The 17,287-nt window shown below is 36.2% G+C and overlaps 1 protein-coding gene across 5 annotated transcripts; it reads right to left on the bottom strand.

The window, feature by feature from the left end:
- Positions 1-369: 369 nt before the first annotated feature.
- Positions 370-16,935, bottom strand: LOX (lysyl oxidase). 5 transcript variants are annotated; one of them, XM_043979696.1, is made up of 9 exons: positions 16,877-16,935; positions 16,509-16,614; positions 15,602-16,356; positions 15,085-15,193; positions 12,921-13,058; positions 10,044-10,200; positions 7,697-7,792; positions 7,066-7,181; positions 370-4,498 (listed from the first exon to the last, which is right to left on the bottom strand). In XM_043979696.1, the coding sequence occupies exons 3-9, from the start codon at positions 16,317-16,319 to the stop codon at positions 4,492-4,494; spliced, it is 1,341 nt and encodes a 446-aa protein (XP_043835631.1). In that variant the 5' UTR covers positions 16,320-16,356; positions 16,509-16,614; positions 16,877-16,935; the 3' UTR covers positions 370-4,491. The 5 variants fall into 5 exon arrangements, with proteins under 5 accessions (XP_043835631.1, XP_043835629.1, XP_043835632.1 ...); XM_043979694.1 differs by having other exon boundaries at positions 15,602-16,614; XM_043979697.1 differs by lacking the exon at positions 16,877-16,935 and having other exon boundaries at positions 15,602-16,326; positions 16,509-16,864.
- Positions 16,936-17,287: the final 352 nt, after the last annotated feature.

A 17,287-nucleotide genomic window follows, 5' to 3' on the forward strand; every position in this document is an offset into this window, starting at 1 on the left:
AAATGATAGTTATTTTCAAATTAAAAAAAAAATGTCCACCAAATGAACTTTTATCCATTTTTAAATCACCTAGGGAGCAGCTAGGTGGTGCAGTGGATAGATCACTGGCCCTGGATTCAGGAGGACCTAAGTTCAAATCTAGCCTCAGACACTTAACACTTACTAGCTGTGTGACCCTGGGACTTAACCCCAATTGCCTCACCAAAAAGAAAGAAAGAAAGAAAGAAAGAAAGAAAGAAAGAAAGAAAGAAAGAAAGAAAGAAAGAAAGAAAGAAAGAAAGAAAGAAAGAAAGAAAGAAAGAAAGAAAGAAAGAAAGAAAGAAAGAAAGAAAGAAAGAAAGAAAGAAAGAAAGAGAAATGAATGAATAAATAAATAAATCATAAGAAATCACCTAGGCAAACACTTTAATCCAATTTGAAATTCAGAATCTCTATTCATAAGCAAAGCATTCGGACAATTCAAACACTTGAAACTGTTTATTCAAGTCATTTTGTATAAACTTTGCAATCATAATACAGACATACAAGAAAAGCATATGAAAGTGCACTGAAGAATATAATGCATCAGAATATTTTAAATAAAACCCTTCAAATAAAGTTATAAAAATTTTAAAGACAATTCCTAAATAAAGAGGGAGATACCACAAAGATAACATTGTAAAGGGACTTTTCACTGAGTGTTGCAGTTAAACATTAAATGCTCATTTCCCATTAACATGGAATCATATGGTTTACATTCAAGTTGAAATAATTTAGCACCATTTAAAACCTGAAGCATCTATGGGCATGTCTTAATTGCAAGTTATAGCATAGAACAAGTCAGACCAGTTTTGGAGGCTTGGGAATGAAACTTGCTTTTTTGATTGGATAGATACAATTCTTCCAAAAAAAAAAAAAAAGAAAAGAAAAAGTTTGACAGAAAGGGATTGATTGAAGCTAAATTATGTGCCACTTGACATACACAATAAACTTTGGTACAAAATAAAAATGAAGCTTTTTTGTATTCCATATATGTTAGGTTTTGTCAGATCCTTATTTTATAGTTGTCAAAAAAGATCCAGCAGCATTAGGAAAGGAGTTGTACCCTTTAAAGATTAGTGACATATGGTTAATCGCTTAGCTTTACACAGTTGTTTTCAATAGGTTGCATTTCCTCTCAAATCTGAATGGAGAACATTATTTATAGAATAACTCTCAGATAAGTTTGTAAGGGAAAAATTTTTAATATTTTTGAGACCGTAGTTCTTATAGTTTCGTTTTTTGAAAATAATGCCAACTAAAATGATCTCATAAGATGTATTTTAATAAAATATAAGCTTCTAAAATATTTTCTTTGATGCATTAGCTTAAAATAAAACATGATGGTAATGTTAGGGGAGTCTGAATCTTATTCACCAGTAAAGAAATTTTAAATTCCATTGTATAATCACACCATCTGAAAGAATATATGATATTTAAAACTAGATGATACATAAAAATGGTGAGTTCTAAGGCCTATTTTTCCCCATGGTCCTTAACTATTGAAGCCAGACTTTTCCCAGTTCCTTTATTTTTATGTCACCTTTGCTTCCTACTAATTTTTCAATTTATCTACAGCTTTATTGATTAATATCTGTTACCAGTGATCTATATTGTTATTATTTGGGGTTTGGTGATTACTCCTTGAAATTATTTCTTCAGGGCTTAAAAATGACATTCTAGGGGAAAGAGAGAGTTAATATAGAATAAAGGATAATATGGGGCTCCCTTAATGTAAATGAATTTTTATTTTAAAAAATCAAAGTCTTTCATGTTAAATTTAAAATGCAGTCATTTCTAAGGTATTGGGAACATGCTTATAAATATTAATAGCACAAGCCTTCATGACTTTTCAATGATTTTCATAACACAAATTTTATCAACACAGTTCATCATCGGGAAAATGAAGGTCCCTTTCAGTAATTTGATCCTCTGAAAGTGGTAATAATGCAATAGTAGGGGCCCGTTAACTTGGTCGTTTCGGCCTGTATCATTGCTACATTTTGTGATAAATTTTTTCACATGAAGTGAATACAGTTAGGCTTAGTCGATGGATTTTTATGTGTCCAAAAAACAGTCAAGGTTTTTAAAGGATAAGTGTGTGAGTAAGCAGAGGTTTATGGAGAAAAGGCCTGGATTTGGATTTATGTTCAAATCTTGACTTTGGGCAAATCACTCAACCTCTTTGGGTCCCAATTTCCTTATCTGTAAAATTACATATTAGTTATGTTTATATATATATATATACACATATATATATATATACATATACATATATATATACATATATATATGTATACATACATATATGAAAATGGACCTATGATCTCACTGAAATTGACTAGATTCTTACTGGCTCCTTTCAGCTCTAAATCATAATGCTTTTCATGAAAAGATATATATATATATATCTTTAGATGCCAGTCTGGCTCAGTAAAAATACTGACAGTAGTTAAAAAAAAGTGTTTTAAGATCATCTCTACTAGAAAAGATCATAATTAAAGAAATAATTCCATAGCCCAGATACAGATTCTTCAAAAGCTTTGTGACTATTTCAGTGTCACAGTATACTACTAAATACTGGTAAATATTTGCATTTGGAGGGCATGATGCATAATGTAAACTGTATTCTCTTAAGATAGGACCTTTTAGGGGCAGCTAGTTGGCGCAGTGGATAGAACACCGGCCCTGGAATCAGGAGTACCTGAGTTCAAATCCGGCCTCAGACACTTAACACTTACTAGCTGTGTGACCCTGGGCAAGTCACTTAACCCCAATTGCCTCATTTAAAAAAAAAGAGCAGGAAGATAGGACCTTTTATAGGACCATGTACACAACAGGTATTTAATAATTATTGATGATTGTACCTTTTTGTTTTATAAACCATGGAGATTTCAATTCACGTTTCCATGTGACATCTTGTGGAAATATTTAAATGCATATCATAATTTAGATTTTTTGATATTGTTTAATTTATGTTAATTTCTGTTTAAGCACCACCAAGTGTAGATAACTCACACTCCATCTTCTGCTTTTCAGGAAAAAAACCAGAAGCTATCCAAATTCTATTGTGGCAAATTATTTCACAGTTTAAAAGTAATATCACAGCTGTCTTATTATACAGTACAGCTTGTCACTTTACAGAAAATACCCCCCTTGTCTCCTTTCTTATGCTAATAATTAATTCATGTACTGATTTGGGCTAAACTTTTCAGAAAAAAATATTAATGATTAGCTCCTTACTGACGTAATTTGATGATCCTTTATTGCATAGACATAGTGAGTCATATATCCTGTATAATATTTAAAATATTTTAATTGTAGTTGTATATATTTCATAGAATCTGAGATCTTACTGATATGAATAGTTTCTTCGACAATAAAATATGCTAATGATTCTCGTGTGTAAAAAATATCAAGTATGAAAGGTTAAAAAAATATATTGGGGACAACAAAGATGTTTTCCTTTCATTTAAAAAATATGTTTGCTATGCAGTAATATTTTGGGCTACCTACTTTTTTCTTGTGACCTGGAGATGGTAAGTTTTGTTAATATTTTATTTAAACCTCTATTAGTTTGAAAATTACCCACGTTGCAAGAATTGTATTTTACTTGTATGGTAGCCTATTCACACTGTCCCCTAACTTGTCATTTTAAGAATGTAATTTTGAATGTCTGTAGCTATAGTCAAGATCAAAGAAATGGACAAGGCATCATAAAAAAATCTTGGACTTGGATTGTGTGGTTCAGTTCCTTAATTCATTTGAAAACTAAACCTGATTTGTGTCAGAACTGAGCTATGTATTGGAAGAAAGAAAAGGGTTTATCTACTAATGTTAAAAATGTAAACATAAAATTTTATATAGGAATGTAACTATCTTAATACATACACTGACACTTCTCTGCTATATATTAATATTTCTTGAAATCAATAATGTGTATTCTTTCCTCAGCACCAATATTTCCATGTTTATTTGTAGGAGTAATGATAGGATTAACATTTCCAAATTAATTTTGCTAGTATTTACAAATTGGTCACTATTATATTTTGTTGTAATTTAGTACATTAAAAATGTTTGAGCACAAAACAATTTCAGCTCATTCATAATAGTTCAATGAAACAAGTATTTTGCTGGCTTGCATTCCCAATTCCCAGTGCACTGCAAGGCAAGTTTCTTAGAAAAAGCAAATGATCTTAACTGTGGGATTTGAAACACTTTGCATAATTCATCACACCTATCTCATAAGTGTAATTTAAATATTCCCAATCTCAAAATCCAGTTATGTTTTGTTATTAAGCAGTCCAAATGATAATTCCTTTTTTGTTTTCTGTGTTCTTTCCCAAACATTTACATCCTACTGAAGTTAATCTAGGTTGTTTTTCTTTTCTTTCTTTCATTATTTTTTTTTTCAGTTCAAAACATCAGGCACTGGTTCATCCATTTTTTTTTATTTTACTTTTTGTTTTTCTCTTAGTACCTAAATAAAAAAAAAAGAGAGAGGGAGAAAAGAAAAGTTGGTATACATAGTGCAGTCTGGAAAAATTCAGCAATCATTAAAATTTTTCTATTCTACCCTTCCTGACTTTAGGCACAAGATATGGAAGCAATTTCCTTCTTCCAAATAACAAAAACTATATACTTAAGGTGCTTAGTAAATGATTACTAATGATTGATTGAGAGAAGTAGTTATATATCTGATAAGTGCAGTTTCAACTTCTAAGTATTAAAAATTATGAAAAATGAGTAGAATTATATAAGTAGGAAAAGAGGTAGCTAAGTGACAGAGTGGATAGAGTAGTGGGCCTGGAGTCAGGAAGATTCCTCTTTCTGTGTTCAAATCTAGCACCAGACACTTATTAGCTATGTAACCCTATACAAGTCACTTAACCCTGTTAAGTTAAAGGAAATGGCAAACCTAACAATATCTTTGCCAAGAAAATCTCAAACAGGGTCACGGTGAGTCAGACATGACTGAAAAAGACTAAACAACTAAAAAGGGAAACTGGAGGTCTTGAGTAGATAAATTCACACTGTAAGATGTGAAGAATCACAATTCTGTTAATAATTATGATTATACTCTGTAAAAAGACTACAAAATATTATAAGCACACTGGTAAATTAATTACTAATATGTGAAATGAGAATGTCATTAAATCTAAACTGTAAGATACAAACTTTCTAACATTAAATTTTATCGGGGATGAAAAATTTACATTGAATAATACAATTTTAGATTAAGAAGGTCTGTTGGGGTCTCTATTCCAATGACCTTATTTTATTGAGGAGAGGCAACCAGATGTCATGGGTAGAAAGTTGATCTTAGAATCAGGATGACCTCTATTCAAGGCCCACCACTGGTACATGATCAAAGAGGTTTCCTCTACCAATGAAATCACAGTACAAAACAAAAATAAATAACACATGTTCCCTCTTTTAATCCACATATACTGTGCTAAAATTCTGAAAATTTATATTTAGATTAAAATATAATATTAGGGTTCTATTTTTTTTCAGACACAAATTACCAACCAACATGACCTCATGGCCACACATCCTAAGTAAATACTGAAAATATCTACTTAAATGTTAATTTCATTTATTAAATTTTCAAAACTGTTCCCTCAAAAAAGTTGTATTCAGGGATGAGAACTTAATATAAAATAACAGCATTTTGGATCAGAAAGGGACGTTAGTGATTTTTATAGTCTGGTCCATGTCCTCATTTTATAGAAGAGAAAATTGAGGTGAAAAACATTGTGACTTGTCTCAAATCACACAGTTGGATAAAATTCTATACAAGTTTAATTTTGCCAAATTATTTACATGGATAGTTCCATTTGTGTATTATCACTAGCTATGTGACCCTGGGCAAGTCACAACCTCTCTTTTCCTCAGTTACTTGATCTGTAAAATGGGGGTAATAATAGCACCTACCTTTCAGGGTTGTTGTGAGGATTAAATGAGATAAGTATAAACCACTTAGCACAGTGCTGGCACATAGTAAGCACTATATAAATGTTAGCTAGTAACAGCAGGAAGAGGAAGGGTAAATATCATTACAGAAAAGCAAATCTAATATGTATAAGATGATACTGTCACCAACATTTATAGAAATTAAATTCAAGTACTTCATTTAGCCACATTTATTATTTTCATTAAAGGAAACCTCAGGTTAATGCTGTTTTGTTTTTTTTTTCTGGGTGTCAACCAATAGAGTTTACAGAACATACTTGAAGCTCTCCTTTTCAGTTATCCTAATTGCTGTGAAATGGTTCCTCTGTTGCTATTGTTACACTAAACCAAGTTAATAATAGCATAAAATCTATGGACAGGAGACTTTGTTTTCTAGGATTCTCTCAGCTAGAAATTCTTATTGCCCAGCATTTAGATATTTTGCCAGTATATATGACATGGTGGCACTTCAAAGCCATGGAGTGTTTTCTTGAGTTATAGTTAATATAATTCAATCATTAAGTGTACCATACCTAATTATTTGGAAAATATGGTAAATGAGGGGGCAGCTAGGTGGCGCAGTGGATAAAGCACTGGCCTTGGATTCGGGAGTACCCGAGTTCAAATCCAGCCTCAGACACTTGACACTTACTAGCTGTGTGACCCTGGGCAAGTCACTTAACCCTCATTGCCCTGCAAAAATAAAAATTAAAAAATATGGTATATGTGAGATTCTTGTATTTATTTAACAAGAATACCTCATTCTAAAACCCTACCTGATAACAGTTACTATATTTTATAACACCTATGGTCATAGCATCCAATTATGTGAAATTTTGGTTCTAAATAGAGAAATAAGAATTCTTTGCACACTCACCATTTTGCACAGCCATACTTACTATCAGTGCAAAAAGAATTGGCCTTGATTATATAAACCTGATCTTGTAACATTTTGTATCTTCACAGTTTAAAAGAATTTAGGGGAAGGGAGATATACTCATAGTGACTTAAACTATTTGTAAATGTCAGATTTAGGGTTAGGGGGGAAAAAATCTATTTGTGAAGAAAAATTTAAAAAGACAAGGAACTTACGGTGAAATTGTACAACCAGAGGCATACGCATGATGTCCTGTATATCGAATGTCACAGCGTACAATATTGTTTGAGTAGTCAGACTCAGGCACCAAATAGCTGGGATTTACACTGACCTAATAGAAGCAAATAATATTTACTTATCAGATATCATCATTATACACTAGCCAGCTGTTCTTTGTTTCCATGTAGGCTAGAACAAGAAGAAATAGTCTTAAACTAAAACTTGAGCACCTTAAGTTAAAAGAGTTTGTTAAACTTTGAAAGAATTACAAAGAATGATTATGCAAACAAGAGGAATTCTCATAGGTCTGGGTTGGGTTAGGTGTGGTCTCAAATGAGCACTCTGAATAAAAGCTTCTTAAACCGTGGGTCACAACCCCATATTGGGTTCATAACTAAATGTGTGGATCTTGAAAAATTTGGCACTAAATCTTTGATTTGTATACCTATTTTATATACCTATATACCCAGGGTCTTGTAAAAAGTTTTTGGGCAAAAAGGGGTCCCGACTGAAAAAAGTTTAAGAAGCCCTGCTCTAAAACATGTCAAATCCTATGATGGTTGAATATCTTATTCCATAGATGTTCACAGAGGCTTGCAGTCTAAATACATTTTCAGATTTCACTACCTTCAGAATATAGTTTCCAGGCTTTACATCTGTAATATCAATCCACTGACAATCTATATCTGCATTATAGGTATCGTAGCAACCAGGGCTCAGTCCCTAAAAAAAAAAAAAAAAGAGAGAGAGAGAGAATAAAATGTGAGTAGTCTAAGGATATAATCCTTAATATATATAATATTGTAATAGATTTCTGTCAGCAAACTAAATCTTAGTAACTAAAACTCTGATACTAAACCAAGTTTAGGTTATTGTTCCAATGTGGAGAAAAACAAAAGTCCACACAGCTTAGACCTCTGACATTTCCCACTAGTAAAGAAACGACTCAGATTGACAAACATATCTCATCTGGCTTCTCAGTTTCATGAGTCGACTAAGAAAGTTAGAATGTAAAATGATAAAAGTAAATTCACTCAAAAGGTTCTAAAATGCAACTAATCACTAAAATAAGTGTTTTATGGGAAACCTCTCTACTGGGTAGAATATGTGTGAAGAGAATGACAAAAGACCATGGCCAAAACATAATCAGGTGATGACAGGAAGTCATCACCCTCATCAATAGGGGATATAGAGATACACTAAGGAACAGCTTCAAGCAGGGCTTCAGATTTGTGACCAGCTTGTATGGGCAGAAGAAATGGAGCAGCTCTTTTTGAGTAGTAGGATTGTTATTGTTTGTTGTTGTAGTTTGTCCTTCCTTTGTGAAGAGGACCATAACAGGGGTGATGTCGTGACTTGCACTGAATCAGATTTAAGTGAGCGAGGACTGTGCAAGTTCACCAACCTCACTCTCTCCTCCAGAGCCATCTGGGTCCAGTGGCAAGATATATAACAGGATGACTGGAGATGGCCCTGGATATTTAAGGCAATTGGGGTTAAGTGATTCCTCCAGGGTCACGCAGTTGGTGTCTTAGGTGAGATTTGAATTCAGGTCCTCCCAACTTCAGGGCCACTGCACCACCTAGCTGCCCAGGAGGACTCTACAGATCATGGGAAGAAGAGAGAGAACTACAAATAGCCCCAGGCTCTACAGAAGACACAATTAGATGTTCCCAGAAGGACATTTTGGAATTGTGCACAATGTAGAATGAAAGTCACCTTTTATTCATCTGCACACAGAGATAACATAAGCAACAAAACCTTTCAATGTAAAAGATACATAATAAAGACATACTAGCACATATACACCTGTTTATAGATATGTAGTTTCTTTTTCTGGGGAACAAATGTTGGTACAACAATACATAGACTTGTATATATATTCTCTCTATCGGCTGTGATGTGGGTTCAGAAAGATATCACACATATTTACCTACCTAAGAAGTGTCCCACTCTAGCACATAGATTTACTTTGCAAGATCACAGCTGCTGATCAGCTTTGGACTGGATTATGTTGATTTACTTTTTTTCCTGCCAAAATTCAGGCTGGAGTGAAATTATATTGTCCACTTACAAATTGGGGCTCCTTATGGAAACACTGACACAGCTTTAACTATGGAAGCACACATTTTCCAACTATAAAACATATGTAAACTGCTTAATTCAGCACTATTTTTTAAAAATCAGTCCCAGATCTCTGCATCTGACATCAATTATCTTTGAAATTTAAAATGTGTACACATGTATGCATGGGAGAGTAACTATACCCTTCTCTTCTTAGATTTATCATTGAAAAGGAAGACTTTTTGGAAAGAACCTTATAAGGAGCTTGCTTTCCCTTTTCCCCTTCAATTACCATTGTCAACCATCATATTCTTGTAATAATGCATTAGCCAGATGAAGGGGATAGGTGGTTTTAAATAAATATGCAAAGTCTGGATGACATTTAAGTCATCCAAGTTGGTTAAACAATATAAAAAAAATGCTCCCACACCAATCCATGTTACCCATCTATTCAAGAAATTGTATTAAAAGACTTCATTGACTCTTACATTCCTAATTATGATGTGTGATATAGCTCCCATAAAGGATACAAATTAAATATATACACCACCACAGATACATACATATACACAAAGAGGAAATGGAAATGAATGAACTTGCTATTTCTTTGTCTCTCTGTCTTTCTGTTTCTCTTTCTGTCTCTGTCTCTCTCCATAGTAATAATGGAAATGAATAAATAGACTTGCTTTTACCACATGGTTATACTACATATCACATATAATTTATCTGTATTATATGTATTTATATTAAAAGCAAGTCCATTCATTTCCATTTCCCTTGTATTTTTTTACTTTGACAAGATGACTTATTAAATGAAGTAACTCAGAGGAAAAATTGCAGGAATAAAAAGAGTATGTCATTTCTTTCTGTGACCTGTAAGCTTGGAGTATGGAAGGAAATATCAACTTACTTGTGTGTGTGCTGTACAGGCATATCGTCTATAATATCCATAATCACAGGAAGTATCTTCAAGGCAAAAACTTGCTTTATGGCCTTCAGCCACTCTCCTCTGGGTGCTGGCATCAAGTAAGTCATAGTGGCTAAATTCATCCATACTATGGTAATGTCTGGTAGTCCATTCAACAAAGGCACATGAGTTAAAAACTGGACTATACATAAAACAATTCAGTCATAGCAAACTAATGTCATAAAACGTCTGTTTTCTATAAGACCTCATTTATTTTCACATTAAAATTGTGATTATATCTTTTAAGGATGAAAAAATATACTAGTTTTATTTTTTCTTCCATGTATAAAGACAACCATTTGGGGAAATAAATGTTAATACTTTTACTTCTAGGAGGAGGCTTGTAAGTTTTTTAAATTTTTTTAAATTACATTAAGTTTCTTTATAATAAACAAGTTCTGAATTACTTGCTTTTAAGTGGAGGTAGCTGATACTTGATCTTTGGAATAGGCTCATAAATTTAGATCCAGAGGAGAGGTCATCTAATGCTCCTTTTCAAGTCTGGAAACTGAGGACCAGAAAGATGAAGTAACCTTCCCAAAGTCACAGAGGTGGTAAGCAGTACAGCTGTGTTTTGAAACCTGGTCTTCTGACTCCAAACTCAGTACCTCTTCTGTTATGTCTGGCTGCTGCTATGTTTCTTTCAAGGAGCAGTGATTAATATTTCCTTTTGACAAGAATGTGGGTGACAGTTTTGTTTTGTTTTGCTTTTAAACATAACACTTCTGTAGCCAAATTTACTAGAATCTGATTATCTACAGCAGAGGTTTTTAATTCCTGAACTGACAGAAAAGAGGATGATACTAAAACTGCAGCCATAACCAGGCTAAGAGGGATCTCTCAAAAGTGATTTGTAAAGTGGAAATAAAATTTTTATATTATCCCTTTTTCCAGTATTAAAATGAAGGGTGAGATAAGGAATTTACCCAATGTTTTTCTTATTGCCATCATCACCATAAAAGTAAATACTTTCTCACATTACAGGAACAGAAATCAGGTTGACTTTGACAAATTAAGGGAGTAGTCATTTAAAATGGTAATCAAGTTCAAATAGGGATAGCTGGAAGGGAGAACAAAGAAAACATGCTCAGGAAAATAAAAATGAGAAATAAATGATTATTCACAATGGCATCCAAAAAAGATTGGATATACAAGGGACCCACAAAGTAAGCACAATCTGGAATACATGTTAAATGACGAGGTCACCTCAAGAAACTGTAAGGCAATCTTCCCTTTAGGCTCAATATTTGGCTTCAAAAACATAACAGAAAATTTGGAGAAACAGAAGATTTAGCAATATCTTTAATTTTTTTTGGGGGGGGGGGGAGCAGGGAAATGAGGGTTAAGTGACTTGCCCAGGGTCACACAGCTAGTGTCAAGTGTCTGAGGCTGGATTTGAACTCAGGTCCTCCTGAATCAAAGGCCAGTGCTTTATCCACTGTGCCACCTAGCTGCCCCCAATATCTTTTATTTTAAAATTGGAAGGATGGCATGATTTGATTTGGCAGTGGAGCAAATTATTTTTTTCTGCTTTCCTGGAAATAAGTTTATGAAATTAAGGTGACTAAAAAAGTTTACAAGATATGTATACATTTTTTGGTTCAGACTTGTGATTTCATTGGTAAGAGAACTCTCTGTGTGGAAACTCTACCAATACTGGTCTCAGCAACTGTTCTACATCTTATAGTCTTAGAAAGTTGCCTAGGACCTTCTTATGTCAAATGACTTGCACGAGGTCAGTTAAATAGATAGATAAAGATATGTGCATATATGTATGTGTATATATACATGTATATATAGATAAAACATATGCAGAGATGTGTGTGCATACATATGTGCATATCTATCTATCTGAGGATGGATAAGTTTTGAAAGACTAAAGTTTTCTTGAGTGCAAGGCTACATCTCTATCCACTACTCCATCTTGGCTACTTATAAGTATTTTATTGAATCCTTGCACATTTTAATTCATTAATAAAGGAAAGAAAGAGAATATGTTTTATTCCCATCAGTATTAAAATACAGCATAACAGTTTTACGATAGATGGCCAATGTCCATTTTGCTATAGTAGGGAAAGGAGAAGGAAAAGGAAGAGAATCTATTTCTGTGAAATAAATTTGGTATCTACCCTTTCCATTAAAAAGTGGAACTTTATTGTAATTTTCCAAGTAATTAAGAAGCCTTTGAACAAGATATTGAGTAACTTCTTTCTCTCTCAAGGGATAGAAGACAAAGAAGATTTTTAAATTGCTGAAAAATACTTGGGGAAGATGATAGAATAATTATTCCTAGAGAGCTTTAAGAATATGATTAGCTAGTATCTATTTGGGACAGTTTTGCTGCAGTCCTTTTAAAAGAAGACTAAACTAAGTACTCTTTCCAGATTTTTTCCAGCTCTTTGATTATCCAATTTCTATCGCCCTTTAAAGTATATTTAAAATTATCTTTTATGATACAGTGTTAAAACTCCAAAATTAGTTTTACAAGAATATCATATTTACATAGCCTCTACTCCAATCAAAATGCCCTTTCCTTACAGCTGTCATTTTGGAAACAGAACTCCTTTCTAGTGTAAAGGACTTAATGCTTTCAATTCAAGGCATACTAATATCCACTTTCAAGCATTGTCAAGCAATGTAAAGACTGATTTAATGATATTTAGGCAAGGTATATTACCCTATTTTTCTTTTTTTATTTTTTTCCAAATGACAAGACAGCATCATCCTCCATTGTATGAGAAAGGTGAAGAATATCCAACATAACAAATACCAAATGAAAACTGAGATTTAAGAGTACCGTACAATGATGAGTATACTCACTGGTGGCAGCTGTGCCACTCCCATGAATATCTTGGGCGGCTTGGTAAAAAATCTGAAGTCCCTTGATTTTTCACTCGTTGGGGAAATCTTAGCAGCACTCGGTTATCATAATCTCTGACATCTGACCTATATGCTGAACTGCAGTTGTGGAAAAGAGATAGTCATGACATAGCTATAGTGACCTCCTGCTCACCCCTCTCTCTTCCCTTCTCATAAGGAAATAAATATGTGATGCTTAAAAGCCAGACGGATAAAAGGGCACCATTATCCCCAAATTTTGTGTGTAATATGCACAGTTAATTAAAAAAGAAATGAAGTTTAGGCAAGGAATTATTCCAAACCACAGGTAAAAGAGGAATCTATCCTAGTATGTTTCAGGGAACTCCCTCCACCAAGGCAGATCTAAATGGTAACAACTCTGTGATTTAGTAGATAAGTCTTAGGAAATTATCCAAGGCAAATAGAAAGTCACACATTAGGTAAGAGTCAAAAGTCAGGATTCAAATCCCATTCTTCCTGATGCTATCACTAAGTCATGCTACTTCTTAGTATTGGATAAATGCTTAATAAAGATGCCCATTTATGTGATGCTTTACTGCTGTTTATAAAACAATGACCTCAAGAACTCTATGAAATAGGTAGGAAAAGTATTATAATTATTGAGGCTCAGATAAGTTAAGTTCTTGCCAATGGTCACAAAACTAGCAAGTACCACATCTAGGACTGAAGTGCAGATATTTAGATAACAGGTCTAAGTCTCTATGTCATTAAAATAAAGCTCAAATTATACAGCTATTCAAATCTGTTAGTTCGTGAGAGATCATTGTGGTTATACTATATTGTTGGAGGGCCATCTCTTTTTCCTTCCTTTCCTTTGGTAGGAGCAAGAAGTACCATCAGGAAGACCAAATCAGTCAAAGCAAAAGAATAAACAAACACAAGAGGTGTGGGGTCCAGCATTCCCAAATACGTAAGACTACCATGAGCAGTAAATAGAGAGGCAGTGTGGAGCAGTGAACAGAGAGATTTCCTCCAATATGAAGGACTAGGATTTAAATCCCACCTCTGGTACATACTAGTTGTGGGACCCTGGATAAATCATAACTTCTCAGTATTTCTAAGTACTTTCCAGCATTGGTAGAGGAAGTTCCTCTCCAGGAGCTCCATTTATTTATGTAATGAAATTACAGGCCGGGTAAAAATAAGAATTATCGGATTATATAATGACTAAAAGATTTGGTTTTTATGTGCAAATGTATTTCCAATTTAATTTAATCTCTATCCCTTTTCCAAAATACAAAAAGACACACTATGCTGGTTGCAAAAGCACATTTTTAAGCCTCTTAAAGCTTGCCCTAGTTTGCAGTTATAACTCCAAATACACTTTTGGGTTAGTCTTGGAGTATGTTACCACCATTCTCTTAAAAGCCAAAGAATTTCTTAACTTTTTTTTTTGTGGCACCTTCCAAAGCATCTTGGGCTCCCTCTATTGGCTGTTGATCATCAAAACCTTAACAACCCCTATTCTCCAAGTTAAGGATCTTTATTTTAAAGCTGTTGAAAAAGCAAAGCTTGAAGGCTTGTCGAAGTAAAACCAGAACATGTTAATTACAGCTAAAATAAAAGGAGAGGGGGAAAAAACCCAACAACTTTTGCCAAGTGAATGAGACCACAGTAACAAACATACTTTTCAGTCTTCTAAGAGATCATTAACATGGTCTATAATTATGTTTTTGGGTGGATTTTTTTGGAGGGTCAAATTACAGTTGTTTTATTCAATTTTACTGGGAATGGCTGCTTCCCATAGTAGTGTGTGGGCTCTTTTATCAGGGCAAGTACAATTTCTTTTTCTTTAATCATGTTAACAAGACCCCACTGCTTTTGAAACTTGAACATAAGCCTGAGACTCCAAAGATTCAGGAGGAAGTAAACACTTTCTTAAACCAAGCCACACTCTTCCTCTTCTGCACAACAGTTGAAAAGATCATGAGCAAGGGCCCACCAAAAAAGCTCTTTCCTCCATCTCATCATCCTCAACTTGTCCTGTTCCAAACTTCCACCTCTCTAGGACCCCAGCTGCCAAGGGCAAGACTCCGGGGGGAGAGAAACGGCACAGAGAGGAAGACAGCCGGGATTAGGGTCAGGAGAAGACCTCGTCCCCTACCTGGCAAGGCAGTTTTCCTCCGCAGCACATCTCAAGTTGTACATGGACATCCTCTGCACGTACGTGGACGCCTGAATGTAGTAGGGATCTGGCACCAGGTCTGGGAGACCTACAAATCGGCCAAGAATAATCAGAAATCCACCACCTTGAAACTCTGTTACTAAACCGTGCTTCCTGTCTAGCCTATCATTCTTCTCTCCAAACCCTTTCCTCCCCGAACTGGGTCCTTTCCACTAACGCCCCTGCTTGTTTTGAGACTAGGTAGAAGGAGGGATGGGGGAGGGAAGAAAGAAGACAAATAATAGGGGAATTTTTGCAAGTGGTTATGTGGCAGTTCTGGTTGAGTCGGGTCCTTTGGGCTTCCTTGTAGGAGAGCAGCAGGGTGGGCTGTTGGGTTTTTTGTGGTTTTTTGTTTGTTTGTTTGTTTGTTTGTTTTTCCGGAGGATGGGGCGGGGGTGGGGAGGAGAGAGATATCTCCAACTTTTTGCACATCAGATTACTTGTGATTGTCACTTACCATACTGGAAGTATCCAGTCCCATAGCCAGGTCTCTGCCTGCTTCCCGGACGTGGTCTTTCGTAAGTGTCATAGTAGTTGTAATAGGGGTTGTCGTCTGAGTACTTGTAGGGGTTGTAGGGGTCATCGCCCACCATGCCATCCACTCGACTAGGAGCTCTGAGGTTGCTTAGGGTGGGGCGGCTACCCGCTGGGGTCTGGTGGCGGTCCTGGACCGCAGGGCTGGAGCCCCGCGTTCGGCCCCCGGGGCTGCTGGTGGTGGTGGTGGCGTCAGCGGGCGAGGTGGACGCCGACGGTCCACCCTGGTGCCGTTGCCCAGACGGCTGATAACCAGCCTGGAACCAGTGACGCGCTGCCGGCTGCCTCCTGCTGTTCGTGCTGTCGTGGACCGGGGCGCCCACAGACGGCAGCGGACGAGAGCGCGGAGAAGTGCTGTTGTTTCTGAGCAGCAGGACCTGCGACTGAGGAAGCGAGGAGGAGGCTGAAGAGGCGGCGGCAGAGCCAGCGGCTGGGTCCCTCCGGCGCGGAGGCTGGTACTCAGACCCCAAACTCAGCAGGCTGAACACCTGCCCGTTGTTCTCCCACTGAATCTTTTGCCTCCATACGGCTGGGGGAGGAGGGTCTCGTCTGGGCTGCTGGCAGACCACTTGCAAAATGCAGCCCAAGTGTACGCACAGATGCAACCGAACAAGGGTAACTGCGGGTGAAGGGAAATGCATCTTTCTCCTTTAATGTCCACAGACACGAAAAGCGTTGCTTAAAGAAATAAAAGCAGGGAGGGGGGAAAATAACTTGTGAGAAAAGCAAAAACCGTCTACCGACCGTATTTCAATAGCTACCTAGGAGCGCCAAGGATAGAGTGTAGACCGTAAAAAAATAAAACAGACAACGCGGATGTGGCGTCTTACCCGTTCCCCCCCTTTCCCAGTGTTTATGGAAGAAGGATGGGGAGAAGAGCAGAAGCAATAGCGAGCGGGCGGCCTCTCATCGTCGTCGTCCTGCTTTTGCTGGTGTCTGGAGTGAAAGAAGGAGGAGAGATGCGAGATTTTAAACTTTCTGGCACATTTGCAAAGTTACACAAGCGTTTCTTGGCAGGGCTGCTCCTATGCTATTTGTTCACGTAATGCGATTGGAAACGTGCAAGTCTGACAGTTCCTCACATCTGCCCCCTCCCTCCTAACCACCTCCCCCCAAGACACGTTGCACATAGAGAGATTTCTTTAAGAGGAAAGAACAAAAAGGAATACATATCCAGCAAGAGACACACGCGACCCACATCTTAATCTTGGGCGAACATGCAGGAATTTCAGTGGACTCAGACACACTCAAGCAGCCAGACCAAGAGACTGTGCCAAAGTATGCAGAGGGAAAAATGCTATTAGGTCATCAAACACAGGAAAGACTGGAAAGGGGGAGGTAGGAAGACTAAGACTTGAGGGGAGTGGAGGGAACATGTTTTAGGGGAAATATTCTGGCTAAGAATTCCCTGTTCAGGAGGGGGAACAAAGCATATTTCCCAATACACTCTAACTTATGGGAAATCCTCTCATCCTGTAAACTCTGGGCTATCAAATTTTGTTTTTCTGTGTGTAGGTAACATGAGAAATGGCTTATAAATTCGTCTCCTGCCGTGAAATTTCTAAGTGAAATTTCACATGGGAGAAGGGTAGTTGACTCTGAAGTCCAT

Source organism: Dromiciops gliroides, chromosome 1 (assembly GCF_019393635.1).
Source record: "Dromiciops gliroides isolate mDroGli1 chromosome 1, mDroGli1.pri, whole genome shotgun sequence".
Lineage (NCBI taxonomy): Eukaryota > Metazoa > Chordata > Mammalia > Microbiotheria > Microbiotheriidae > Dromiciops > Dromiciops gliroides.